A 27,497-nucleotide genomic window follows, 5' to 3' on the forward strand; every position below is an offset into this window, starting at 1 on the left:
CCATCACATCTAATCTATTCAAATAATAATTATGTATCCAACTATTTTTGTTTTTTGCAGAAACCTGTTTTTCATTCTAATTATTTAATTGTTTAAATTTATTAAAGGATCTTTTTGGAGCCCAGAAAAAATCCCTAGATGCTAAGAACTAGATGACCAAAAATATGTGGAGACGTTTTTGTGCCTTTGTTTGGGGCTGTTAGTTCACATTTGTTCATTTTAGAGGACTTAACAGACTTGGGTACATGAACAAAAAAAAAAACCTTTTATATTTAGATCCTGACAGAATCCAGACCTCATCATGCAGACTCAGCGTTTGACCTTATTAAGAATCTTGTGGCTGATGTGGAGCAAATCCCTGCAAGCACATGACTGTCCATGCTTTTAAAATGCAGTCTCAACAAAACACGGTTGTATTATTTGTGTATCCACATACTTTTGGTGATATAGTGTAAATGGATTTCTTTCCACTGTGAAATAATTTGAATCTTATCGTCCACAGGGGACTGTGAGGGCTCTCATAACAACTCATAATTAATTTCATCTGAACCTTGAAGTGATAAACTAAACTAAACATCACCCACATGCACCTACGTCTGAAAACCGATATGATCAGTAACCTTTTCATTTCACTTGTTCTGAGGTCAACACCTGAAATGTGTGCGTTCTTTTTTGAATGTTTGTATAGATGTTTGTCTCATTCTGTGTGCTTTTGTTGACGTGTGCTCCCAAAGGTGCAAGATAAGTAAATTAGCGCTCAGTGAGGCTAACCACTCGTTTATGCTTTCATTCCTCGTCCGTGTAAGATTAAGTACAAAGAGGATTTGGGAGGAGGAACAGCTTTGCCCGAGACCCCTGAGATGGAGAGGGTTAAACGCAACCAGCGCAACGTTAGCACGGTACTCAACAGAGTGACCCTGCCCTACCTCATTACTCCTCAGCCACTCCTCCCTCCATATTTCCTCCTCCTCTAGCATCAAAGAATAAAACCAGACCTTCCTTCACATCTAATCTATTCAAATAATGAGTTTACATTCAGCTTTTTTTTTTACAGATATCTGTTCTCATGCTAATATTTCATTTTTTGTAACTCATTAGAGGACTTTTTCTTGTTTCCACTGTAAAATAATTCACAGCTTATCATCCACAGGGGACTTTAAGAGCTTGCATAGTAACTCATTGTTAATTTCATCTGAACCCTGAAGTATTAAACTAAACTAAACATCACTCAAGCTGAAAACAACCTGCATATTTTTACATTAGTCCCTTTAAATATACATAAATATGTCTGAAAATCAGTGTGATCAGTAACCTTTAATTCTCAGTTGTTCATGTTGTTTTTATGAATAGCTGCACCGTGTATGTGTCTACAGTACATACTGTGCTTTTGTTTGTCACCGTCTGATTTTGCACCTGTGTAACTTATGTAATGGGCAGATACAGTACAAGGACTCTGTGGGTCAAGGCACAGCCATATCAGATCTGCCTGAGGTGAAGCGGGTCCGAGAAACCCAGAAGAATATCAGCCTGGTAGAGGAAAAAGACTGCAGTGACCCTAATATGACTTCCTTATAATAACTCCCCCCAAACGCCCTCTGATCTCATCTTACTTATCTAGAAAACTTTACCTTTCCTGTATTTAGCACTGGTTTTCCCCTCCTACATCCTAACTATGTTCCATACGTCATTTCCTTTTACGAGACAAAAATTCCTCCCCTTTCCTAATTACTCCGCTTTGGAATTTTTCTCTCTTTTTTTAATTTTTTGAAATTCCTTCCTTCCCTCCTAAATTTAAAACTAATCATCTTTTGAGTGTGTTACAACAATAATTGACTTTTTTGTGCTGTTTTATTCAAAGCATCAATACAAAGAAGGCGTGGGACGAGGCACATCAGTATCAGAGACGCCAGAAATGGAGAGAGTTAAACGCAATCAGCAAAATATTAGCACGGTACTCCACTGCAGTGAACCCCTAGTCTCCGATTTGCATCCGTTCATCCCTCCACCTCAAACAGTGCCATAACAACTCTCCTTAGCCTCCAGTAGATCTTCCCAGTAGTTGTTGTGTGTGTCTAACATAAACCTGCTTCTTTATTTTTTAGGGAACGATGTGTGTTTAATTTCATGTTCTGTCTCTGCTGTGATTTTTGGTGCCGCTTGTGGCTTTTTGTCTGCGTGTTTTTCTGTTATTGATCTGTTACTTACTTTTTTTTGTACTTTCTCTGCACGAATCCCAAAATTTTTGTTGGTTAGATAAAATACAAGGACTCTCTGGGTCGAGGAACAGCTATACCGGATCTCCCTGAAGTGAAGCGAGTCAAAGAAACCCAGAAGCACATCAGCTCGGTAGTGGAACCGAACCACGTGTGCTCCTAACTGTGAACAGTAGAGTCCTATAATAATGCCTATCATACACTTCCCCCTTCCTCATCATCTCTTGCTCATCTCATCAACCTCCATCCAGGGCCCAGACTGCCCATCCATCTAATTTACACCCTTGCCTTTTTCTCTTTATTACTTTAATCCTCAATCATCAGTCCCCTAAACTGAATGAAATCTTCCTTTTTGGCCTGTGAGTCTACTATCTTCTAACCTGCAGCTCATCTTTCTTCACATTAAGCTGCTGTGTGCTGCTCTTAATTTCCACTTCACAGCTAAATCTCCTGCTGAAGCATTAGGGATGTTTGTCTCCACGTACAACAAAGATCCTGGCTGCTCAGCAGGAGCTACCAGGATGAATCACTCTATAGGACCAATTTCTCAGACGCTGCTTGAATATACTGATATATACCAAAATAATATACCAAAAAAAAGCCACCAACTAAAGAAATGACCTCTCTGAGTTTAAGCAATCTCGGATATTTCCAGAAAACTCCTCCTTGTCTATGAAACCAGTCCTATAGGTGTGCGTGGTCTGTATGTGTTTGAGTTTCTGATTGGCCCCTCGGGGTGCTGTGCTTCTGCCCTGTAGGTGTTGTATAAAGACAGTTCAGCCAAGGGAACTCCTGTGGTGTTTACTCCAGAGATGGAGCGGGTGAAAAGGAACCAAGAAAACATTAGCTCGGTACCTTTCAGAACCTGTAGAACATGTTCTGCTGAAGAAATGTTCTACTCTTACTTCTTTTTAACCCTTCTCTAACTCTGATGTGTCCCCCTGGCTCTTGTTAATCGTATTAATTCACCTGACTGCACTCTCCTCTTTTTTTATAAATCTGTTTAATACTTCCAGCTGTGGTGTGCCTGTGCACATCTTCACTGCTAACCTCTCCTGTTGTTTTCCCACTTGATCTTATTCCTTTCGGTCTCCCACTGAAGATTGGAAAATAACTTTCCTTTTAATAAGTCGCCCACTTAATAAAAGTCTCCCTGCTAATTCATCCCAGTAGTGCCATAGCTCATCCCTGCCAGCAGCTGCCTGTGTCCTCTTGGCATTAAGTCTCTCTGACCACACCTCTTGTGCTGTGGATGCTAACGGCTATTGAATGATGGTTTGGGAGTGTGAAATATTTTAGACCCTTAGTACTTTTGATCTGTCATTTCTAGGTTCTGTACTCTGACAGCTTCCGCAAGCAGGTCCAGGGCAAAGCCGCCTTCGTTCTGGACACACCTGAGATGAGGCGTGTCCGGGAGACTCAGCGTATCATTTCTGGGGTAAGTTTTTGTGGTTGTTTGATTCATTTCTGTTCTAAGTGGAAAAGTGCTTTTGTTGTTACTTGACTACTTGAAGAGTAAGGCTTCAGTACTCTTTGACACCTCATCATCTCAAAATGATTTAAAACAAGAATCTGGTCACCAGTCTTAAACAATGTTTCTACACAAAGACATAAACTAAAATTAGAATTGATTCAATAATGAAGAAATAATGGATTTGGTATAGAGAAAAAAGACACAGAGACAACACATTTTAGTATTTTAACTTGTTAAAGTGGAGGCTGGCATTGATGCCGGTTTGGTTGGCTCGTGCAAAATGGGTCCATCCACCCTGCAGCTTCACTTACCGTGTTTTGTATTTGTGCACTTCAGGTGAGATACCACGAGGACTTTGAGAAGAGCAAGGGCAGCTTCACTCCCACCACCACTGATCTTGTGACAGAGCGCGTGAAGAAGAACACGCAGGACTTCAGCGACATCAGCTACCGTGGCATCCAGAGGCGCGTGGTGGAGATGGAGAGGAGACGTGCCATAGAGCACGACCAGGAGGGCATCACTGGTACCGACAACAGCAAGCACTTCTCTGAGCTGTAGGAGTTGTTAGCATGTTAGCAAAAAAATAAATAAAACTGAAAGACAAAATACTTCAAAATAACATTCTGGAGAAAAAAAAAGAAAAGGTCAGATTATCTTTGAATTTAAAGCCTTTAAAGGCTAAGTTTGGAAAGACATATTACATATTGCATATACTGCTATTTTATATCATTATACACAATTGTATGTATAATTAGCTTTAGTCAGCAGACCAGACATACCTGAAGCTAAACTGTAATACAGACTGTTATCGACTGATCTATTCATCTCCTCAGATCTGCGTGTGTGGCGCACAAACCCCGGCTCTGTGTTTGATTACGACCCTGCTGAGGACAACATCCAGTCCAGGAGTCTGCACATGATGTCAGGTGAATGAAATTCTAGAGGATCGATTCAGAGAGCCAAAGCTTTAGTTATGCTCCTGATGGGTTTATTCAAAGTTATCATAAAATGTCATGGAACCTAAGTGACTGGCAAAGGATTATGTATTGCTTCTCGTGTGTGTCGCTGATATTTAAATAAATTATATGCATTTGAAATAATGTCTGAAAGACGCCTTTGTCTCTCACCTAATGCTGTTCTGACAGTACAAGCTCAGCGTCGCAGCAAGGAGCACTCCCGCTCCACCAGCGCTTTGAGCGGCGGGGCTGATGAGAAGTCTGAGGTGTCCCAGGATGCTGACCACCACATGTCCCTCTACAGCAATGGCTTCATGACCTCCTCTATTGGTAACCATCATCAGACCAAACAGCAACAAATACACTTGAGAGTGAAGAATAATTTTCCCTCTACTTAATCTGTTTGTTATTTTAACATCTTCAGGCTACCAGCATGCTACTGTGAAGACCGTGGAGCTGCAGCAGAGGTCATCTTCTGTGGCCACACAGCAGACCACAGTCTCGTCCATTCCCTCACACCCCTCTACCACCGGGGTTAGTAACATATATTTATATTGTACATACACTCCATTCGCTTTACGTGGTTTAACTTTTCTCCTGTGGGGAGTGATGCTACAGGTTAACAGAAAAATGCCACATTAACTCAGTGATGCTTGGTGTAGTCAGATAAAGCAGGTTTGAAACCTTCAGTGAGATTATCATTATTTTAGTACATAAGTTACGTTATTTTATGGCCTGAAGAAAAGAAGCTGGATTTAAAATTTCTGCTTGTTTGTTACGTGTGTCCGTCTCACGCTGAGTTGGACTTCTTTCCTTCAGAAAACCGTGCGTGCCATGTATGACTACACCGCAGCCGACAGTGACGAGGTGTCCTTCAAGGACGGCGACGTCATCGTCAACGTGCAGGCCATCGACGAAGGCTGGATGTACGGTACTGTTCAGCGTACCGGCAAGACCGGCATGCTGCCAGCCAACTACGTTGAAGCAATCTAAAGACAGAGCCCGCCCACGGTCCCTCCGTAGTGGGCGAGATGCATCCACAGGGCAAACTCATCGGTCTTCCTGTGATCACAACTGTGGCTTAGTGCAATGTGTAGCTTGTAGTTTCTGTACTTGTATTTTACTTGTATTGTGATTCTTGTGGAGTCTGTCATCATTAATATGCTGCTGCCCCCGCTCCCTGTGGATGTGATATTAGCTTCATGCCATGACCCATATAAATGGATCTGATTATACATAATGTGCCTACTACGATTGTTTTAACTATTCTGTTCCTGTCCTGGAAAAGCGAGGCTAACACACAAACTGGCCCTTTGATTTTGTACATTTCAAACATTTCATTTACGTTATTTATCATTTTTTTGTCCAACGTATTTTCTCTGAAACACAGCGGGCTCGAAAAGCTTCATGTAACCCTTTTAACGGAGAGTCCATGAAGAGAAAATATGAACGTTAGAAAGGAGTAAGTCACCATCTACCTCCTCCATGATGAAATCATGAGAAGCTCAATGCGCCAAGCCTCAGTTTTCCCTCCTTTATAACGAAGGCTGGCCACTAGTACAATGTGTGTTTTGTTTCTCCCGATTATTTAGGTCCTGGCTAAAGCACGTCCTCTACCTTCAATCAGTAGCTAATAAAGCACACCAAGTTCCTGCACCACTCTGCCCCCTCCTCTTCATTTACTATAGTTTTGACTTTGGGCATCTTCTTCTATACATTTCACTCAATTTTCTCTTTCAGACTCTTTTATTAGATCACTGCTAAAAACTCTTTTCACTGCACCAGTCGAACAGTAGAAGTTCCCCAAGCCAAATACAAAACAGGTTAGACACGAGCCCTTCTCAATTATCGGTTCTTACATCCTTCATTCTTTTCCTCACTTCCTCCCCTTGCATTAATCCCTCCCCTCTGAGGAGGTGACAGACCGCAAATATGGGGGAGGAAACGGGGAAATGACTAAATGAGGTGTGTACTTATTGCCTAGTACAGCTGTGCTTTCTTATCTCAGATGAGGACGTGTTAATAACAGAGCTAATTTCATTTCATGTATTTCAAAACCAGATATCACAGTTTGTTTGTGTTTTTTAAATCCTACATACTTCACCATGGAGCTGAAAGCTTCATCATATGAATACAAAGCAATAGCTGTGTCACGCGTCTTTCATACATCGAGGGTAAAAACAACTCGAGTCCTGGTCACAGGCAGGAGGACTGAGGAGCTGAGAAAAATGAGTAAAGATCAAAGAAAACTTGGATTTATTTTATGGGCTGATAAACATTTTTGTAGTTACAAAGAATCCAGCACTATTGGGTGAAAGGCAAAGCACAGCAGTGAACCAATAATCTCCCAAAATTGAAAACATTTAAAAAAATAAATAAAAGTCTGAGGCTGAACAATGATGTGAATCCTGCTGCTGCCAGTCTAATTTTACTTAATAAGAAGTGAAAACAGAAGTGATTTTTCCCCCAACATTTATATTTAAAATGTGTCATCTTTTTTGCTGCTTTCATTAAACGCTGATTTATTTTTCCAGTAATCTGAAAAAGCTTTCAAAAATATCTTTAATCAGAGACCGTGTGTTTGAAAACATTTAATATTAAAGAAATAGAAGTAATAAAATTAGTCATTTAAAAAAAAAAAACACTATCTGTATGCTAGATTTGTCCTTAATGCTGAATGATTGATCGCAACGTTTACGGGTAAAACTTAAATAACGCAGACTTCTGATGAGAAAGTGAGTGAGACGAAGTGTAGAGCGTTATCTTCACAGCCAGTAAACACTTTAAAACACAACAAAGTGGTGAGAAATTATTGGACTGAAACACAGCTGAGCTGCAGGCATCCTTTTGGTGACACAAGAAGGTAATAAGTAAAGTTTCCCATGGCCCAAAATGAAAAATCTGATGCCCAGATCCAGTGAGTCAACCACTGGAATTGGCCGGAACATTTTCCTTCTCAAAAATGTTCACAGAAAACATCTTTCTGTCCTCAGTCAGAGGTCAGAGCAGTTTGAGGGCTTAGAAAGAAACCTGGCAGTCCCGTTATCAGCACTGTAAATATCACAGGTTACATTAAGGCTCTTCAGCATCACATGACACTGCTGCAGCTCGCAGTCTGCTGTTCACGTTCTAATCAGCTGCTCGCTCGCTGCAGAGTGAGCAAACCCGCCCGCTGCTGATACTGACTCTCCTTGGCTTGTGTGATCTTGGCCGACAAATCCAGAGGCTTCTCGAAGAAGTTCACCAGCGCCTGCTCCGTGAGCAGTGAGGCCAGGATCTGAGCGTAGCTCACCGTCCACTCGTTGTCCGCTGTCGCCGAACTCCTGCTGCCTTTGCGGGCGTCGACCCCGCCCGCTGCCGTCGAGCCCTCCTGGCTGTTTGCCTCTGATCCGGCGATTTTACCGCGATGGCCGACCTCACCGATCTGCAGCACGAGACTGGTGACTGTGGCGATAGCCTGGAAGAGCTCATTCTCCTCCGGGTCGCCGTGGAACATGCTGTAGAGCGTTTTACAGAACTGGATGAACTCCGACTGCACAAGAAGGAACAAAGAGAGTTAATTATCAAACGTCTGCATGTTTGTCTGATTATTTAAGGCAGAATACATATTTTTGGTCTTGACTTTTTGTCAGAAATCTGACTTTTTTCATACATCTAAGAAAAAAAAAAGGTGAGACCATGCGACTCCTATACCTGGTTCATGAGAGGCAGAGGCTTCTCCACATCTTTCTCCTTCTCTTTGGCCAGATCCTGGAGCATCTGCTTCAGCTGATCCTGGTAATCTTTCACCTCACCGTCATCACCTAAAACAACAAGAGAGAGATTTCCTTCAGCCTCACAAGTAAATCCCCCTGATAAGTGCAATAACATGATGAGTGAGCGTGTTTGCACTGACGAGGGGGCAGATTAACATAGAGGGGTCTGTTTGTGGACAGCAGGGGGCTCTTCATAACCGAGGGGTCATCTTCAGTTTCTGTGAGAGCTGCAGATGCGAACAAATGCAAAAAATCAATAAATAAATCAATAAATCGCCAACATGAGAGTAGAGCTCAATAACACATCATTGTATTCACATAATGAATAACCTGGAGGGATGTGAAGGCAGTAAAGCAGCCTTATTTTCTCATTCAGCTCCCCAAAGTACAGCGTGTCTGGAAAAAACAATAAAAAACATGAGACAGACCAAAGTGAAACTTCTTCTTATGATCACTTTTTATTTCAGCTTTATGCATTTTCCATTTCCCCGCCTGTCCTCCCTGGACCTACCCAGCCAGCTGGCAAAGTCTCTAAAGGTGACCAGGTTGTCGCAGTCCTGGTCCAGGAGGGTGAAGGTGCGGTTGGCCAGCGTGTCGGTGTGCTGGTTGGAGACATCGGGCCACGGCACCAGCAGCCCGTACAGGCTTTTAAACTGAGGTCGGTCCAGCCGATACTGCCGTTCTATAAAGGAGCGATTCGAGTCACAGTAGTGCCACGCTGCTGCCTCTGCCGCCGCCGCCGCGCTGCTGTCACCCCAGTACAGAGTGATGAAGTGCTCCGTCTGCAGGGAGGAGGAGGACAGAGAAAAACGAAAAGACAGACACAGAGATGATTTAGGTTTTCTTTCACACATCAATTAGTCTGTCAGCAAGGAAGAAAAATAACCTTGAAGAGATTGTAGATGTCGGCCAGTTTCTCTGGAGGGATGGAAACATCTGGCGACACCAGTCTCAACTGCAAAGGCGCATAAAACAGAGGGAAGCATTATAAACAGCTGAGAGCTGGGTATGTGTTACTGATGTGTCCTTCAAGCTTCTTTTGAGCAGCTTTAAGGATGTTTGAGATTCTGTGTCAGACTTCTCACCGCATTTTCTTTGGTGGTGTCTTCGTGTGCCTGGAGCACCCGGATTCTGTGCCGACAGCGGAGCTGCTCAATCTGCCGCACTGTCAGGTCTCCGAATTTCTGAGGTCAGAGAGCACAGCACGAAAAATATCTCATGAACTGTGATGACTAAATGAGGATTATGAAGAAGGTCGGTAGAGCAAAAGGTAGTTGAATAAGCCAGAGGTGAAAAGCTCACTTATCTAACAAAAGGAAGCGAAAGAAAACAAGTAAAGGAGTTGGTGCACAATGTGCACAAACTAATTATTTAAGGCAAATATCAGGCAAAAAATGTGCATCTCTTACGATATAGGAGTCATTGATGAGGTCAGTGATGTTTGTGTGCCCCTTAGCGACACTGCAGCTAGTTTCCTCTGCAGCAGGCGAGGAGGACGGAAAACCGGGGCACTCTTCATTTCCAACCTGGTCCAGAAAACTGGGAATCATAGGAAAACCAACGAGGTGTTAAATTCCACCCGTGCACATACAATTATAAAGCATACAATGCAGACAAAAGCACAAAGTAATGTAAGAAAGCATTCATGTCAATCAGTGGCACAATGCTTTGAGTTTTGCTTTACCAGCAAGCTGCAAACCTACCCTGTGAGAATCATAAGCGCCTGCCCGTCATCTGTGCTGGATGAAAGCTCCGCAGCATTGGCCTCCAGCACAGCCAGGCCAAGCTGGAAGATGGCTTTGATTCCGTGGAAGAAGAAGCAGTCGACCACACAGACGGCGCTGTGGAACGGCAGGACGCTCAGGAACAGGGTGAGGAACCAAGACAGGGACACAGAGGAGAGGGTGGAAAGGTCTGGAATCTGTTCAGCCAGCTCTGGCAGACGCTCCCTGATGAGCTCCTCGAACACCGACTGGTCCACCTGAGCGCCTGCAGGAGAGGTGGTGGAGTCAGACAGTGTTGGGGTGGCAAAGAATGGCCTTGGATGTAGGCCTGTCCAAATTTTTCTCCAAGTTAAATATATTCAAGATGTGTTATGATTCACATGTGTGATGCCCATTTTTCCTTAATATATGGCTCTTTTTCATCATTCTGACCACTAGATGGCAGCATAAACATGCTATTCAGTCTGTGCTGTTCTGCACTTCCACACAAGATTTTTATAGTAAAGCATTACTTCTCTTTGCTAAATAGCTGCTGTGTTCTGTAAAGACAGGTAATGTTAATGTGGTTTCAGTGTTTTAACCAGAGGCAGGTTGTTGCCAGAATAAATATATCAATGGTTTTTTGTGGGGATTTTTTGCCTCTTTTGAAATGTGGAAACTGTTAACTTGAATTTTTAAAAAAAGTAAGGCTGTGAATCTATGCTTCTACAGAGTCTCAGACCACAATCACTGTTCTTTCAAAAATAAGTGACGCCCACAAACATGTGGACATTAAAAGGAAAAGGAAATTGCTACAAATGCAACACGCAGGGCAAAAATAAACACCTTTACAAACACAGGAAATAATGTCTATTCTGAAAGCCTGTCTCAGAAACGGTACATACACCGCAGTAACAGCAGCAGCAGCAACACAGTAACCACTTATGTGCTTCTTTTTAAAAGCGTGGCTGCAAGCAAATAAAGCTTAAAATGTACTGCTGCTCTCTGGGCTCTTTACCTATGACCCTGCGATTGAAGTAGTCGGGCAGCATTCTTTCACACACGGCCACCAGCAGCCAGAAGGCATCTTCCTCTTTAGCATACAGCAGCAGCACCGATGCCAGGATGTTCATAGACTAGTGAGAGAGAAAGCAAAATTCACACATGCATCTTAAAGTCAGGATGCACAGTTGAATCACGTGACTGTAAGTGGTTCTAGTATTACACTATAAGTGCCACCATTACAAAAATGATTAACACTGCTGCTTAAACGCCTTTACCTGACAGTATCCGATCTTTGGGTTGCGGTGAGCATACGCAGTGAGGACGCGCCTGAGTGCAGCAATGCCCGTTGGGTTTTGGAAAGCGGGATGGTCCGGCAGTGAGCGGTGCAGGTCCCGTTCGATCTCCTCTGTGGCCAGGTTGTTATGGCCCATTGATTTCTGCACCAAGCTGGCGTAGTAGCCCTCATGGGACCCTAGGTCAGAGGATGCATCTGCACAAACCACACCGGAATTAGGAGTTGTAAACGGAGAATGACCTACTACCCTGTTTTGTTCCCCAACGATATATATATGCTATAAGAAAAATCCCAGGTTAAAATTATTCTGCACACCTGTACCTTTTACCTTCGATCAGTTTCATTTTTAGTTATTCTTTGCGGCACAAAGAGACTATGTTTGGATAAAAGGAAGTAAGACTGAGCAGAGGAACGGACCACACACCAAAATAAAATCTGACTGACTGAAAGAGTGCCATTGCCTGAGGAACAACAGATGCAGAGAAGAGGATGTGAAGCCCAAGTTGGGTTTAAACACAGACACGCACACACCTGTAATTCCATACTTGTGGGGACCCTTATAGTCATTCACTGCCTGCTGGGGCCAGGACCACAGTGAGACTTAGATTTAATCTCACCGTTTGTCTTCTTGTTTTGTATGTGCTGGCCTACCACATCTGGGTTTTTACTCAGCAGATACATCAGTGTATCACACACAATTAACAATGGAAGAGAGACAGACCATCATAACACTTAAAGATGTAGGTCTTCCCTACAGAGAAATTACAAAGAAAGTCAAGGTGTCAGTGAGTATAGTTTCCTTCACCATTAAAAGGCTCTCAGAAACTGGGGCAAATGCTGACAGGAAGAGGTCTGGCAGATGAAATGCCACAAATGAATCAGAGGGCAAGTTTCTGAGAGTTAACAGCTTGCATGATAGGCGGCTCACAGGACAACAGCTTCAAGCACAGTTTAATAAGATAAGCAAGTAAGATCAACTGTGAAGAGAAGACTTTGAGCTGCAGGTTTGACAGAACGAGTTGCAGAAGGAAAGCCATTGCTAAGATGTCAGAACAGCAGGGGGAAGTGGACATGAAACACCACCAAAGTTGAGGACTGGAAGAAGGTATTATGATTAATCAAAATTTGAAAGATAAGAATCAATACATGAAGGATCTTTGTACGCCGTCAGAATAAAGGATGATTCCACAGTGTGTGGCATCAGCTGTCAAACATGGAGGAGGAAGTGTGATGGTCTGGGGCAGTGTTGCTGAATCCAGGGTCGGTGACTTGTACAGAGTGAGAGGCCCTCTTAACCAAAACGACTACAACAGGATTCTGCAGCACCATGCAATACCCTTTGGTATGCACCTAGTTGATCAGGGGTTCATCCTAATGCAAGATAATGAACCAAAACATGAGTCCAAGCTATGCCATAACTGCCTCTGGTAAAAAGAACAAGATGAGCTTGAAAACATGGAGCAGAGTCTCCAGACTTAAACCCCATCGAGCTGCTTTGGGATGAACTGGACACAGAACAGGGGAAGCAAAGCAACCTCCAAGTGCTTTTACAATTGCTACAACTTCTGCAACAGATATGGGAAGAACTTTGTAGAGAATTTTTGATTTCTGTTGTAGTATGCCACGTGTGTGTTCAGCTATTATATCTGCCAAAGATGGCGACTTTGACTTTGAAAAGTTTAGAATACATTTTGGTCTATAAATTAATTCAGTTATTTCTTTTTTCTTAACTCCAATTGCTTATTTGTACTATGCTTTCATTTCAGAGTACAATGACACATTAAACTGCATACTTTTCAGTTGAAAGAGGCCCTATATGTATACAGCCCAATTTTCTATAGCTGCTGAAATTTGTTCCAGTGTTGATGGGTGTCAGAAGACTGCATGGCCTCCTTGAACCAACACATTGCTTCACTTGTGCAGCACAGACAGTGTGCAGCAGTCTGTTATTATGATATTTGAAATAGTTCTTATAGTGTATTGCCTCCTTTAACATTAATGACAGTTTGAAGTCTTTTGTGGTAGTTATGGATGAGGTACTTTATTTTCTCAGATGATAAAGCTGTCCATACTTCTTTGCAAAATGCCTCCACTTCCTGTTCTCTGTACAGTAACTCAGTGATATTGATGCCATCTGTGTGGTCGTATGTTATCAAGCCAAAACTTCCAGGGTGTGTAAACTTTTGATCAGGGTTACTTGGGTAGTTTCTTTTGTCTTTATGATTTAAAAAGGGAAAACACAGCTGTCGATAAATGATTTAACCCAACTAAAGACCATGAGTGAAAGTAACGTTTTTGTATTATCATTATTTCTGAAAAATGGACAAAACAAAAAAAAAGCATAAATTCTTCCAGGGTATGTAAACTTATGACCACAACTGTATACATATATATACATATATATATTTATATACCTGAAAATATCATCCACAGCTCCCCTCGCAGTGACTCTGGTATCCCCATGGCCACAAGCTTTTGGATCTTCTCTGTGCGAAACATGTGGACGCCACGTCCGAACTCAGAGAAATGATCCTCCCACAGCCGCTCCTTCACCTGATCCGTGCTCTGACACAAACACACACAAATTTCCTGATCCTGATTCTGACTTACTACATTCAGCTGATGGATATTGTTCCTTTCTAACTCTTAGGGAGAGACGACCCTTTAAATCAGATCTGAAGTGACTCTGAATTCATTCGATTGGTTATTTATATATCAAATTACAGGTTTAGATGAACAGTGTCTCAGACTCCTCCCACCTTGTTGCCATTGGTTCCTGGTTGATTTTGGTGGAAGGCCGTCATGAGAGCTTCACTGTTGACAGTGTTGCGCAGGACATGCTCCTCTATCTCTTCTTCATCAGAGTACCCAGTGTCATAATAGAAGGTGTAGTAAGGTGTTGGGGAGCTCTGTGGAAAATGTGAGGAACAAAAGAAACGTCAATAATTACAGACAATATTTCTATGACTGGATCCCTTTGAAATTAGAGCTGAACAGTGCTTACAGTACTTCCCTTAGTCGTCATACAGGAAATGTTTCCAGTTCCACATATGTCATTTTAACTTTGATTAGAGAAAACATCATAAAGTGCTTCTAGCAACCGTTTGTCTTTATCATTTTGGTAACAACCCAGTGTATTGAACATTACTGACTATTTCTGTTTCTGTTGTGTTGTTGCACTGTTTCATTTTTCATTATCCGTATAAATTGCAGGTCCCACCCAATTAAACATCCCACTCACCACGCTCCTCTTGCCCTCTTTCCTGCTGCGGAACATGGACCGCTTCCACTGCAGCGCTCGAAGTCTGGAGTTCATGTTCTCAACCAGCTCGTCTCTGTCGTTCAGCTCAATCAGCTGGAAGGCCTTTTTAGTCCGAATACTCACTATGACAGGGTTGGGCAGCGCGCTGGTGCTGTCTGCTTTCTCTATGGACAACACCTGGTGACAAAAATGGCCAAAAGAAGTGGTAACGCATCATAACACACACACAGTTGTTCTTTGTGCAAAAACAGAGCAGGAATGCAGACTGGCTCCTGTTGCTCAAGCTGGAATCGTAAGAAGAGAAACATCTTCGAAAGTGGGAATCCAAGGGGCTGAAATGACTAACAACACTGCAGCCATGTACGAAGTATGCAGAATCAGGAGGAGCAGAGGGGTAGATTAGGTTTGTAAAGGACAATGCTTCAATAGAAAACACAGGAAACAGAGGATTAGAAAGTATGAATTACTGAACAGACTGAACCACCGGCTGATACTCTCTTCCTTTCACAATGAACTGCAAAGACTTTATTACAAACTAGAATCTAGAAGACTGAATTCCCCCAAAATGACTTAAGGTTTGTCACCTTCATGGTTTTTTTTTACAGTTTGAAATCTGGCTGTTAATTTGTTTCAAAGAGACAAGTGCTACTAAAACCACTTAATTTACATTCCTGACAGAGCTAACAAAGTGTATACAGTGTGTTTTCATTTCCTTCTGCACGTTGCCACGTGATCAACCACATGAAATCAGTCCACGTGTTACCGGTTAACCACAGCAGACAGAGTAAACACAGACTCCCTGTGAAAGCTGTCTTGTGAAATCACTGAGGACAGCGAAGATGAAGGCAGACTTTTCATTAACAAGTGCATCTATGTTCAGGTAGTCACTACTAACTGTATCACATGACATGGGCCAAAGGTTTTTGGGCCTTCTGTCACTTCCTGTAGACACCTGCAGTCTTTTAATTAGCCACATGGCTGCATTTACAATGCATTTTAACCTGGATTACTGTCCGTTATGTTTATTGTTTTATGAGACACTTAAAGATTTAACTTGAACTTTTGTACTTTATGAGAGCCAACTGCAGGCCACAGTTATAAATGTCAGGGAGGGGGAGTATGTAATAGCTCTAATAATGTGCTAAATGGCAAGTACTGTACCTCTGAGAGGGGTATGAGCAGGATGAGGTTGCCTTCCTCTCGGCTGGAGAAACACAGATAACTGTCGGTGGTGTAGAGAGTCCCGGCTGTGTGGCAGCGGGCGTGTGGTGTCCAAACTGAACAGGAGGCCACCTCATGGAGGTTTTCACTCCGTGGGAGTCGAAACAGAGCCAGAACATATTCCCTAATAGCCTGCTCCTCTAGGATCCTGGGAGGGGGAGATGGTTAGAGGAAGAGTCAGACAATGAGGCAGTTTGAGACAGGTGGGGGAATGAAAGCAAAAGCAAATGACATTACAAAAACTTCAGTCAGTGAGGAAACGGGTCCAAAGGACAAAAAATCTTTACGTCTCATTCACTTTCACTAAAAACTACACATAGGGAAATATAAACAGTACTTATTCTGGCTGAGAAATCAAATCTTCCTTTTTTGTGCTCACAGTCACTTAAAATAACACATTTCTGGCAAACAGATAAATCTCTACAGAATAAAGCTCTGGTCCTCAAAGGCCAAAGAGGAGGCCTTAAACTTGTACATTAACAGCTTCCACGATACCAAAACCGTATCACCTGTTTGAAATGGAGTACAGAAGCTGTGCCAGTGTGAACGGCAACAGCAACAGTGACGCTCAACACTGAACAAATGCGTTGCGCTAAGCTCAACGATGCATGACTGTGTCAACGTCACATTAAACGAAGACAAAGAGGAGCTGTAGCACGGCCTTGCTATGTGCGTGATAATCGACTGCAGTGCAAGAATAGAACACTTAAGTATAGTGCTGCTCGGCAGAGTTTATTGCAGCGCTTTAAATCCCACCCTATAATTTTCCAAGACAAGAGAAGCGGCCTTGTTTCCTCACCTCCTTTCCCGCTGCAAATGTCCTTCATTTTTTCTATTTAAGCTGCATTTGTCAGTGACTGGCATTACTAATCACATCACTTAAGGCTCTGTAAATAAATATAACATAACAGTTGTGGCCAGAATTTTACATATACTCATCATGAATGTGGTTGCAATTTTAGTGATTTCTTTGAACTGTTCTTTTTGCAGAGAGGCCAGGAAACCATTCCTGAAGCATCGAAATTAACGTTAGCCCACTCTATCAGTTCAAAAACCAGTTTTGATGCATGTTAGGTATCATTGTCCTATTACAACACTCAACTGTGTCCAAGTTTCAACCGTCTAGCTGTTGAAGTTAAATAACTGGGAGGAAGTCCTCCTTCTGCATTATTCTATCCACGTTGTGCACCAGGACCACTGGCAGCAACAGCAGCCCCAGTGCATGTTGCTACCACCACCATGCTTAGCAACACATTCCTCTTGTCATTGTGGCCAAATAGCTCAATCTTTGTCTCATTTGACCACAAAACTTTCCCCAGAAGGCATTTGGCTTGTCCAAGTGGGCAGCTGCAAGTTTCGGTCAAGCTTGAATGGCTTGATTTTCGACGAGGGGCTTCTTACTTGGTCTCTCAGTCCACTGTGATATATAACTTGCCGTGGGCTGATTCGCTGGACTGTGGATAGTGACATTAGTATTCCACCCCCAACTCATGGTAGGCTTGAGCCTTAGTGTTTCTTGGGTTGTCCCTGAGCATCCTAACCAATTTCCAAACCTCTTCAAAGTGGTCACACATCCGAATAGCTTATACTTACATACAGTTGTTTGAACTCATGATCTTGGAAGTTGTTTATAAATGGCTCCAACTGACCTCCACAGCTTATGTAAATCTACAGTTTTCCTTGACAGATCTTCACTGAGTCTTTTGAGTAATGGTCAATCCAAATATTACTGTTAACCAAATTCCTTTTATGTCAGTAAGGAGAAACGCCCAGTTGTAGTCAATCGTGACTTCACCAATGAGAAATTAATAGTTAAAAGTTAAAAGACATTGTAGAACCTTCAGCTCCACGTATGTACATATTAGAGGCTGTCTGTGTACTTTTGACCGTGTGGATGAAAGAAAATCCGAAATTCAAATTCGACTGTGCTCTTCCACGTTAAAGATGTTGGTGTGAAGCAGGTCTATTGAACATGTGTTTGTAGGAGAGTCGTCTTACACTTCCACGCTTCAGTGACAAGCACCTCCATCTGGTCGGTAAAACAAACAGACCTCAGAGCTGCGGTGAGAGTGCTTGCGTTGTATTTGAGGGATGTCTGGTCACCCTTTCGCGAAAGCAAGAAATCTATTTTTGCTTTTTAACTCCTCTCGCAGAAACGTAGGCTTTATCCTTGAAGATGCGAAACATGCAGAATATGTACATACGGATGTGTTTCAGGCAGATTTGAAGTGAGTTTCTGCCTCCAACCTCTAAACTGCCAAGAGACAGGCTGGTGGTGCCCTGAGGAGATGAATTCAATTTTAAACACAGCTCTTCGTCCTCTATTTTCTGACCCAAATGTTTTTATTTCCCCTCTGAAAAAGAAGCTCCCCCAGCACAACTAAAATGCAACATACAATAACTGTTCGTTGTCTGTATATATGCTATAACACAATCCTTTCACTTTACACGACATTTGTTTAAAGCACGAGGATCATTTTTAACATTCTGGCCTGTTAGTTGGGTGTTTAGATGCTTACTTCTCACATTCTGCGATATGTGCATTAGTCAAATGTGAAACACAGCACAGCGACTGGCGTGCAGATTTATGTGACCTCTGATAATATATATAGAAAGAGTCAAAATAGAATAGTAACTGAATTACTATGCCACTGCAGATGTCTTTATGAGTGGGCTATGAATGAGGAAGAGAGGATCCCAGCTAAGAAGTATGTCAGTATTGAGGTTTATTGTTAGTCCATGGGAAATCCCATTTCTTCTTCTCTTTGTGAATTTGGCTGCCTTCATCTGCCACTTGTGATTTCAGTGTCATCACCACACGTTCAGTTCCTCTTTTGCTATTCATCATCGTGCCCGTTCTGGACCCTCTGTACTTTCTTTATCCGGCAAGCTCTATTCCTTCCTCCTCTTCTTCTTCAAACACATGCATGGACACACACATATAAAGCAGCTACTGTGATGTGGTGTGTTATCCAGTCGGGCATCTGCATTGCACTAATTTTTGGGTTTTTTTTAGATAAAGCTTTGAACTTGACTTCCTGTAATGGTTTTGAGGTTTGCTTGGGTTTTGTTTCTTTCTTTTTTTCTTTTAGAAAAATAAACAAAGTGTATGCCTGCATCACAAAAAAAACAACAACACAGATACACAAAAGAACACGGCACAACTTCTGTCACCATGTTTGTTGTCGCTTTGGAAAGCCGCCCCCTCCCTTGCACGCACACAAACTCACACATGCACACACACCCCACAAAAACCGCTGCACGAGCAGTGCAATAGGAGCTGTGTCACACTGTTCCTGTGATACTGAACTTGTGCTGTGAAACAGCAGCTCTGTGAGGCTGAGAACACAATAAAAAATAAAAACGATACCTATAAAACCTACCTATTTCTTCTTCTGTAGTAATACTGTTAAAAGTGCAGCATCCCAAGCAGGTGTGTCAGGGAGGCTATGGGCTTGCAGCAGCAATTTACAGTTGATAGCTAAAATATTCCCCTTGCTCCGTCATACTGAGCAGATCTGCGTGGGTTCTGTGATGCTTTGAGCTCAGCTGCCTTCATGCTGGACTAGCAAAGCAGTGAGACTGTGAGTGAAGTGAGTAACTGAGTTACTGACTCAGTGGGTTAGCTCAGGCAGGAATCTACATAATGCTGCTCTGTGTAAAAAGGGAAGTAGTGAGTTTCAGGCTGACTCACCAAAGGCTTATGAGAGAAGCATAATTGCAATATTTTGAATGACTCGTGCCTGAAAGGATCTACAACAGGGGTGGGCAACTCCAGGCCTCGAGGGCCGGTGTCCTGCAGGTTTTAGATGTGTGTGTTGACGCAGGGTAATATCTAAAAGCTGCAGGACAGCAGCCCTTGAGGCCCGGAGTTCCCCACCCCTGATCTACAAGGACCTGACTAAATAAGCAGTAAAGCAACAGTGTATACAGCAGGTATTCAAAAGGAGTTTTTTGCTAACTTTTTGGGGGGATTAGAGTGATGTGAGCAAAGGTTTGTACTTCTTTCTGTGGATAACTTTGTTTTATTCCTAATGTTGCTTAATCTCGCATTAAGAAACTCACTGTCTGTTTGTACTGTTAGCACACACCTGAACCGGCACTGACCTTTTGGTGATGCGTGCGGGCTGCTGCAGCATTCGGTCCAGCTCCAGGCCTTTGCTGTCCAGCAGCCGCCTCAGGGCAATGTCAGCCAGCTGACCTATGACCCCGAAGGCTTCGTCCAGGTTCAAGAACATGGAGAACTCCCTTTGCCGCTGCCGTGTGGTGACCCGAATTGCCTCCGGCATTAAAGCGGTGGAGACCCGCTCCAACCGTGTTACCTCTGCCCAGGGAATCACAAACTTGACTGAAGGGGGGAATAAGAAGAGAATAAAATCCCACTGAGTGCATGAGGTCAGAGCCACCTTGTCATCACTATAGTTTACACAGCAAGCTTTTCTAATACTGTTAAAAGAGAATGTGAGTTTCTCCAAATGCCAAAGTCTGAGTACCGTTATTACCAATTTGATGAACAAGTGCAGTCTTTTAGATTGAAAATGAGAGCTCTCACTTTGGAGTACAGACCTTCCTTCCCCAGCAGGAAGGAGTAGAAGGCCATGTGGTTGATGCTGAGGTAGAGGAAGCCCTGCCGAGGCACCCGGCCCTTCCAGCAGCAGCAGGAGTAGTACGTCACCAGTTTCTCTGACGAGGGGAGGCCAAAGTGAACCTCAAACTTCAGGAGCGCCTCCCTGAACTTCCCCGGGTCATCCTCCTGGGCCGCCTGGCGTCCCTGGACCTCCTCAGCGATAAGGCCCTGCAGGAGAGAAAAGCTGGAGTCATTACTTCAGTCTACTTTCAAATGGGCTCACAACCACATCGTTTAAAAATCTTCGAGAAAATCACATCTTCAAATCTAAAACTCTCTGAGTTTTCATGACTATGCTGGCACATTACAGACCTTGACTTTTCCTTTGACGAAGCTGGCAACATCCTCCTTGTTCTCAAACACAGACAGAGAGTGAAGCAGGTTGTGAACCAGCCAGTCCCAGTGCTTGTTCACCTCTTCTATGGCAGCTCCTGATGAAAGCAAAGAAAGAGAGAATTTAACATCTCCGGCCGGTCAAATGAGTCAAAGTCAGGCAACCGAGCACGCAGGAATCTCCCAAGGCTGCAGATCACAACAGGCACACAGATGAAAACATTAAAAAAAAAGGCGTAAGGGTTCAGCTCACCACTGGCAATGATCCAGCTGACCTGGGAACCGGGAACTTGGAGGAGGATGCGAAAGGGTGTGACCCTGGCAGTGGAGTCCAGAACATTGTCTAGCGCCCCCACCAGGAGCCCTGCAGAAATGGCAAAGCACAGACAATCAGTAATCAGTGGGAATTCTGCCATGTGCAAAGTCATTTCCCAGTAGCATGCCCATTATTTTTGAGTGTTAATATTTTGTTCTTATCTCTGAATTATTTAGCAAAATTACTGCAACCTGCTGCAGCCATAATGAACCCAAAAGTAGCCAACAGTGGCTCAAATAGTGTCTATAGCCTTTTAAACTCTCACAGCAGTGAAGCAGCAGGTGATGAACACACATGCTGAGAAGATCTAACACATCTGTTCCTTAAACAATCGTTGAATATCACATAAACCTCAACTACAACAACCAGAAAAACACAATCTCACAAGTGTACTAATGCCACTCTTCAGTCTCCCTGTCAGTGGACTGAGGCGGGGTTGAAGAGCTCTCGAACAGGCAGCAATATTTCACATCTGCATGACAGAAGGAGAAACTGGAAACACCCAGAGAGGCTGTTTCCAACACCAAGAGGACAAGACTGGTGAGTTTTGTACATCTGTGGTTTTTATCTCGGATTATACTCACTGCATATAGCAGGGACTTCTGAGTATCCAATTTCATGATACACATTAAGCCTAACTGAGGGTTTTCCATCGCATGATTTCACTCCATCCACTTTCCTTTAATTTATATTTTTGTTTTATTTTAGAATTACAAAGGCTTTTATTTTTTATTTCTTGACAATCATTAACATTGGTAATATTAATGATGAAAATGTAGCATTTTCATCTTTTTTGGCCAACTTCTGTCAGTTCAGTATTAGCGCCAGAGCAATTAATGCCTTTTCCCATGGAGTCTTTTAAAAGCCATCTAGTGACCTATATGTTTGCACAGCATTTTAGTAATGTGCCTGCACTTGCTCTGCTTGTACAGCATGATGTAAAAGTCTTGAGCCACCCCTCTTTCTTAAAAATGTTCTTGAGCAATAATTCTCAAAGCTTTCTAAAGGTCTTTTAAAGTTTTTCTTTGGATATTGGCTGCTTTTCACTTATTTTCAGTCCAGTCCTTCTACCTGACCATTTTCAGGAGGGAAGTTTTGGGTTTTTTTTTGCTTTTTTCTTAAGCCGTTTAATGCTGACCTTATGGACTAATCATTCAAATGCAAAAACGGGCATTTAACACAAAGGATGAACAAATGTTGTGTATACACATGACAAACAACTTAGCAAAGAACCAATTTAAAGTTTGAAAGCATCCATCTGGAAAGAATTTGACTGGCGAGAGCTTCATTTTCAGCATGACGATGATCCCAAACACACTGACAGTGCAGTGTACAGAAAAACACACAGACTATGGGCCTCCCCACAGTCTGGACCTCAACATTATTGAAGGAGAGAACTGAACAAAAGGCAGCCAACGTCTAAAGAAGAGCTTTGAATGTCCTTAAAGAAGCCTGAAGAACTATTCCCGAAGACTACTTAAAGAAAATTCAAGAAAGTCTATCTAAGAGAGTTCAATCTCATTGCAATTGTACAAACTCTGTTTTTGCCTTATATACTGTATTCCCATGTGTTTGTACAAGTTTCAACCACCCATTTTTTCATTTTCCTAGAAAAATATGAAGAAATGAGGGACAGTTCAAAACATTTGCACATTACTGCGTGCACTGCATATTTTTAAATTCTGGTGCTGCTTTTAACTCCAATATTTTGTTGATTTTAATTCCACTAGTATGCTTTAGATTGGTTATCATAAAGCCCATCATGTCTGTTGTCTATGAGAAGCACTACACGTGTTTGCTTATTAAAAATATGGCTCAGATGATGAGGAAACCGTAGTTGGTTGCAATGGAAACTTCAGGCAGCATGCAGATTAGCTTTCCTCAAAGGCATAATCACAATAAAAAGCCAAATAGAGCAGCAAAAACTGCCACTTAAGACACATCCAGCACAGCAGAGAGGTCGAACCCAACCTTATTACGGTTTTGATGAGTCTCATTTAAAAACAGAAGGACTTCGAATGTAATCAGGCATGTAATATCCACCCATCTCTTCAGCAGACGACTAAAACAGTTGCTCAGTTCAGTTTTAATACCAAAATCCGGCAGGAAATCTGCATCTCCACAGTTGCAATCAACTCCACAGATGTTCTTGAAGCTAAAATTGAGCCCCGAACCCTCATAAATTTGAATGACTCCGTGCATTGCAGTCGTCAGGCAAATAGAAACAGACCAGGCACACATGGTTCCACGTCCTGCCTGAAGCTCTCATCGGGTCTCAATAGGGCTACTGTCATCAGGTTTTCATCTTCCTGAACCATAGCTAATCTGCATCATGCTCTCCAAATAACTACACTCTTGGTGCCACTTTTATTCTGTATTTCCTCTGTGCAAAAAGCACACACTGAGGCAGACAATATTCTGACTTAAAATCAAGAAGTCCATCAAACTTTCAGCTTTGAAAGAGCAGAAAACAATAAAATCATTATGATGAATAAAAAAATGATAGCTTAATCGCCATTATAAACATAGCAAATGACCTAAGAGAGCTCCAGAGGTCTTAGGGAGTAGCTACACACATTCTAAACACTCACACAACCTGGTTTGTATGAAAAACTGGGTTATAAGTTCAAATTACTTCATGAGCAGTACTACACCCATCATAAGACTGGAACATGTGTTACATTGGGCGGGTGAGAACATAAAAGGATCTTGAAACATAATAAAAAAAATATAGGTTCCTTAAGGTTTCACAATGTCAACAACCCACACTGATGGCTATCAAACCCATTTAGAATACTATAACCAAAATAACACGTATGGAAATCGCACACGACCTCTGGATACAGTGAATAATGCAAAGCATTGATCGTGATAAGATAAGCACAGAGCTGTGTAGCCACATCCTCTCTGCAGGCCTGCAGGCGCACTTAACCATAGTCAACTAAGGACAGTCGGCACTTAAAAATGACACTTTCAGCAACTAGGACCAAATGGATGCATTTCATTTGTAATAAATCAATACCCCCGATAATACCGGCCAACCAACAAATCCAATATGTCTGGCTCATAGTACCCCAAAAGCCCCTTAGTCCAACTTTTCTCTAATACTTTTAAAATGTTTATTAGAAGTCAAAGTTTGGGACTTTTCCCCTTAAAGTACTTTTACAACCCAGCTTTGCTTTAATCTATTAAACAATTTTTAGCTTTCAAAGACGCCCTTATCAGTGAGATCAGCCCACGCGAGCACAGCTGAGCACAGCCCTGCTTTTCAAAGCTATGACTGAAAAAGATGAGGGCAACCAGATCTCTATCTCTGTGTTTAGCAGTGTCTTCTCTGGTTTGGTAGACACACGCAGATGTGCAGACACAAATCTGCATGAACAGAAAAGGAACTTGCATGCTTGCTTATAAGAGATTCAGTATAGTTTAATTTAACAACTTCAGGTTCGTCAGCCTGTAAAACCTGCTGTGAGACCGCATGACTGTGCCAAAGAGAGTCATAAATCCTGAAAGTATTTCAATGGACATGTTTGAGAAACATTCAGAAACGATGTTGTTTTTACGTTAATTGATTAATAATAATCAAATTCAGCCCTTTAGAGCCCATATTGGTGAAACCCTCAGCAGAAGAGGGGGTAGAAGTGTAAAGATAAGTCTTTTCCAGCAGACAGCTCTGACTTTCAGCCAAATGTAAACCACATCTTAGCCTCAAACTTGACCTGCCTGAAGCTGCAAATCCAGCAGCCTGGCAACACAAAACTATCCATCTGTCACCACAAACCCAGACGGGGTTTACACTGGTGAAGCTTCCAGAAAAAAAAAATGGAGCCACGGTGAATCATTGCCTCTCTCTGCTAACGGTCACATTGTAGGGGAATACTGCTGTGGAGACATGATGACTACAGGCGACCTTTATGAGGCTCGCAGCAAAGCAAAACAGACGTCTGCTTTCACATCCACGACGCCGTGATCTCTGTCCGCTCTTGAACGCATCAAAATTAATAAACAGGACATGATTTTCTTGTGCTCGGGCTGGAGTGGTGAACTGAGGCTCGCTGATCGGATGAGGAAACACTAAAAACAACACGAGAGAGGCATTAGTTTGAAATAGAAACATGTGAACGGGCTGATCAGCTGCAGATGTTACCCAGCCCTTCTCAGAAATCCAGCTGGAAGAGTGTAGTCACCGGTGATAAGAGCAGAAGAGTGTGTTTTTACAGCTGAGTTCTGAGACCACATGCACAACTCAGCTTTCTATTTAATTAATAGGTGGAAACATGAAGCAAATCCAATCTGAGCCACTAAACAGACAACTCTGCCGCGTGGCTCTTTTCTACTGTCCCTGAATTAGTTAATGGTAAACGACGTGAGAGCAGGACTTGACCCTTTGACCCCCTGTCTTCTCTCTATGGGAACAGCAGGAACAAACACAAAGTAAACTCCAGCCAGGAAGTCCCACTTATTCCGTTTTATGAGAAGAGCTCCACAAGCAAGAAGACAGATCGTAAAAAGGAGACAGCGGATGAGGCACATGCTCGCTTTAATGTAATTAACATCAAACTACTGTAAAAACAGCGTCCAGTGCGCCTGCAAAGCCTGTTACACAGACGCAAAACCAGACAGAGGAAGCAGAACACAGGCCGAGCTGCAGCCGCTGCAACAAGCGCGGGGTCAGAAATTTATAGAAAAATCACTAAAGAATAGAAAGGACAACAGTGTCACAGCAGCATGATGCCACCTCTGTAACAGCTAACACAATAGGACCCCACAGCATGACAAAGCCTGTTTCCTACAGGAAATGACAGTGATAGGTCAGAGTTCAAATTCAGCTGGCTTTTGTTTGGGGAATTTTTCATAACAGGGTAGAACACAAGTCCAATAAAAAAAGAAATTTTAAAAACAGCCAACAATGGTCTTGTGATGTTTATGGTTATTGTCACCACAAGAATCTAAAGAATACTGCGCCAGGAATAGCAGGAAATGGGTTATCCAACTGTGATCTGTACAATACTGACAAACACTGAAACAAACGTGTTTTTATGTTTTATAGCAGAGATATTTAGCAAATGATAAAAATAAATAAATAAATCACGTAAGAAAGAATCATACATCAGAATCAGTTTGTTTTTCTTTCCTTTCACTGTTTGACCAGTTAAGTCTGCCTCACCAGTTCGTGCACAAGACTCTCACAGATCGCAGTTCGTGCGATTTGTGAGAGTCTTGTGAGGCATTTGTCTTTGTCCGAATGTAACACAAGTGCTCTGTTTTAAATTGTTGCGTTTGTGGTCTGGTGGTAAACATGAGTTAACCGCACGTTTCGTGGGTCTACTTTATCGTCACCTTCAGAGGATGCAGAGTTTGAGCAGGTGTGAGTTACAGGTATGCGGCTCGGGGGCATTCCTGATTGCTCGTGGCTGCTATAATCCAGGCATGTGCTGAACTTTGATTTAACAGATCTACGTGTACACTGATCCTTCGTTGTAGAGCACCGTCCTGAACACACCCCTTCTTTGGACACCAGTTGTTTACCTGTGACCCCGCCTGTTGCCATTCCTTGTCCACGCTTGCTTCTACTGTACCTGTTTAATTTTAAACAGCTGTCTGCCACACACCAGTGCTTTTACCTGTCCCTGTGTATGTGCCTGTGCCGGCAGCATGGCCTCCCCTTTGTTTGGTGTTGTTGCTCCAATAGCTGACTGTTTTATTGTTTACCTGTGATCCTGCTGTTGGACTCGCCGTGGCCTCTCCTCCTCTGCAGCAGGAAGAAGTCGTTGCTCCTCTCGGTCACCCAGAGTTTCAGCACATTTTTGAGCAGAACTTCATCGGGGTTTAGCCACATTTCTTCTAACAGGGAGGGACCGGAGTGAGCCCTCCGCCGACTCGGTCTCTGCAGCAGCGGGGGAGTATAAACTTTATCTGCCTGTTTTTCGGCTCGGGGGTGGCCCGATCGCTCCTACAGCGGCGGGTTTTCGGCTTTATCCATGGTCATCCTGCGCTCCTGACAGCTGCAGGTTTCGGACTTCCTCGCCCCGCGTCTGCTCCCACACGCCAGACACACAGCAGCTGTACACACGACTCACAGATCGCCTATAAGAGACGATGACTCACTCTGTGGCTGAATCGAGTTCCCGTGGCTTTACATACAGAGCGGAGCGGTTACGATTGAAAATGAAACAGCATAAAAAATATAACTCATGGACCACAGTGGTCCTATGTAGCCTGAGGCTTTTAGAGCAGGGGTGTCAAACAGAAGGCCCGGGGGCCAGAATGGGCCCGGCACAGACCCTAATCCGGCCCACTGGATGGCTTTGGAACAATGAAGGAGGGCATAGATTTT

The 27,497-nt window shown here is 42.9% G+C and overlaps 2 protein-coding genes across 2 annotated transcripts in view; one reads left to right on the plus strand and one right to left on the minus strand.

Annotated features, from left to right (window-relative positions):
* Positions 1-6,299, plus strand: part of neb (nebulin) — a 53,274-nt gene extending 46,975 nt beyond the window's left edge. The window contains exons 128-137 of the mRNA XM_039600560.1: positions 1,438-1,530; positions 1,859-1,951; positions 2,254-2,346; positions 2,972-3,064; positions 3,544-3,651; positions 4,024-4,210; positions 4,521-4,613; positions 4,833-4,973; positions 5,068-5,177; positions 5,463-6,299. Coding sequence (XP_039456494.1) covers positions 1,438-1,530; positions 1,859-1,951; positions 2,254-2,346; positions 2,972-3,064; positions 3,544-3,651; positions 4,024-4,210; positions 4,521-4,613; positions 4,833-4,973; positions 5,068-5,177; positions 5,463-5,636 — 1,185 coding nt within the window. The 3' untranslated portion in view covers positions 5,637-6,299. The remainder of the gene's footprint in view (positions 1-1,437; positions 1,531-1,858; positions 1,952-2,253; positions 2,347-2,971; positions 3,065-3,543; positions 3,652-4,023; positions 4,211-4,520; positions 4,614-4,832; positions 4,974-5,067; positions 5,178-5,462) is intronic.
* A 577-nt stretch (positions 6,300-6,876) lies between these two features.
* Positions 6,877-27,285, minus strand: LOC116314769 (TBC1 domain family member 8). The gene is made up of 20 exons (XM_031732905.2): positions 26,873-27,285; positions 21,098-21,208; positions 20,824-20,942; positions 20,451-20,679; positions 19,992-20,232; positions 15,825-16,032; positions 14,643-14,840; positions 14,161-14,310; positions 13,816-13,966; positions 11,382-11,596; positions 11,120-11,237; positions 10,102-10,387; positions 9,808-9,937; positions 9,484-9,582; positions 9,285-9,353; positions 8,910-9,180; positions 8,729-8,794; positions 8,539-8,625; positions 8,337-8,446; positions 6,877-8,175 (listed from the first exon to the last, which is right to left on the minus strand). Exons 1-20 carry the CDS (start codon positions 26,997-26,999, stop codon positions 7,777-7,779), a joined length of 3,384 nt encoding a protein of 1,127 aa, XP_031588765.1. The 5' UTR covers positions 27,000-27,285; the 3' UTR covers positions 6,877-7,776.
* Between the last annotated feature and the right edge of the window lie 212 nt (positions 27,286-27,497).

The sequence above is a fragment of the Oreochromis aureus genome, linkage group 16, assembly GCF_013358895.1.
Source record: "Oreochromis aureus strain Israel breed Guangdong linkage group 16, ZZ_aureus, whole genome shotgun sequence".
Taxonomy (NCBI): domain Eukaryota; kingdom Metazoa; phylum Chordata; class Actinopteri; order Cichliformes; family Cichlidae; genus Oreochromis; species Oreochromis aureus.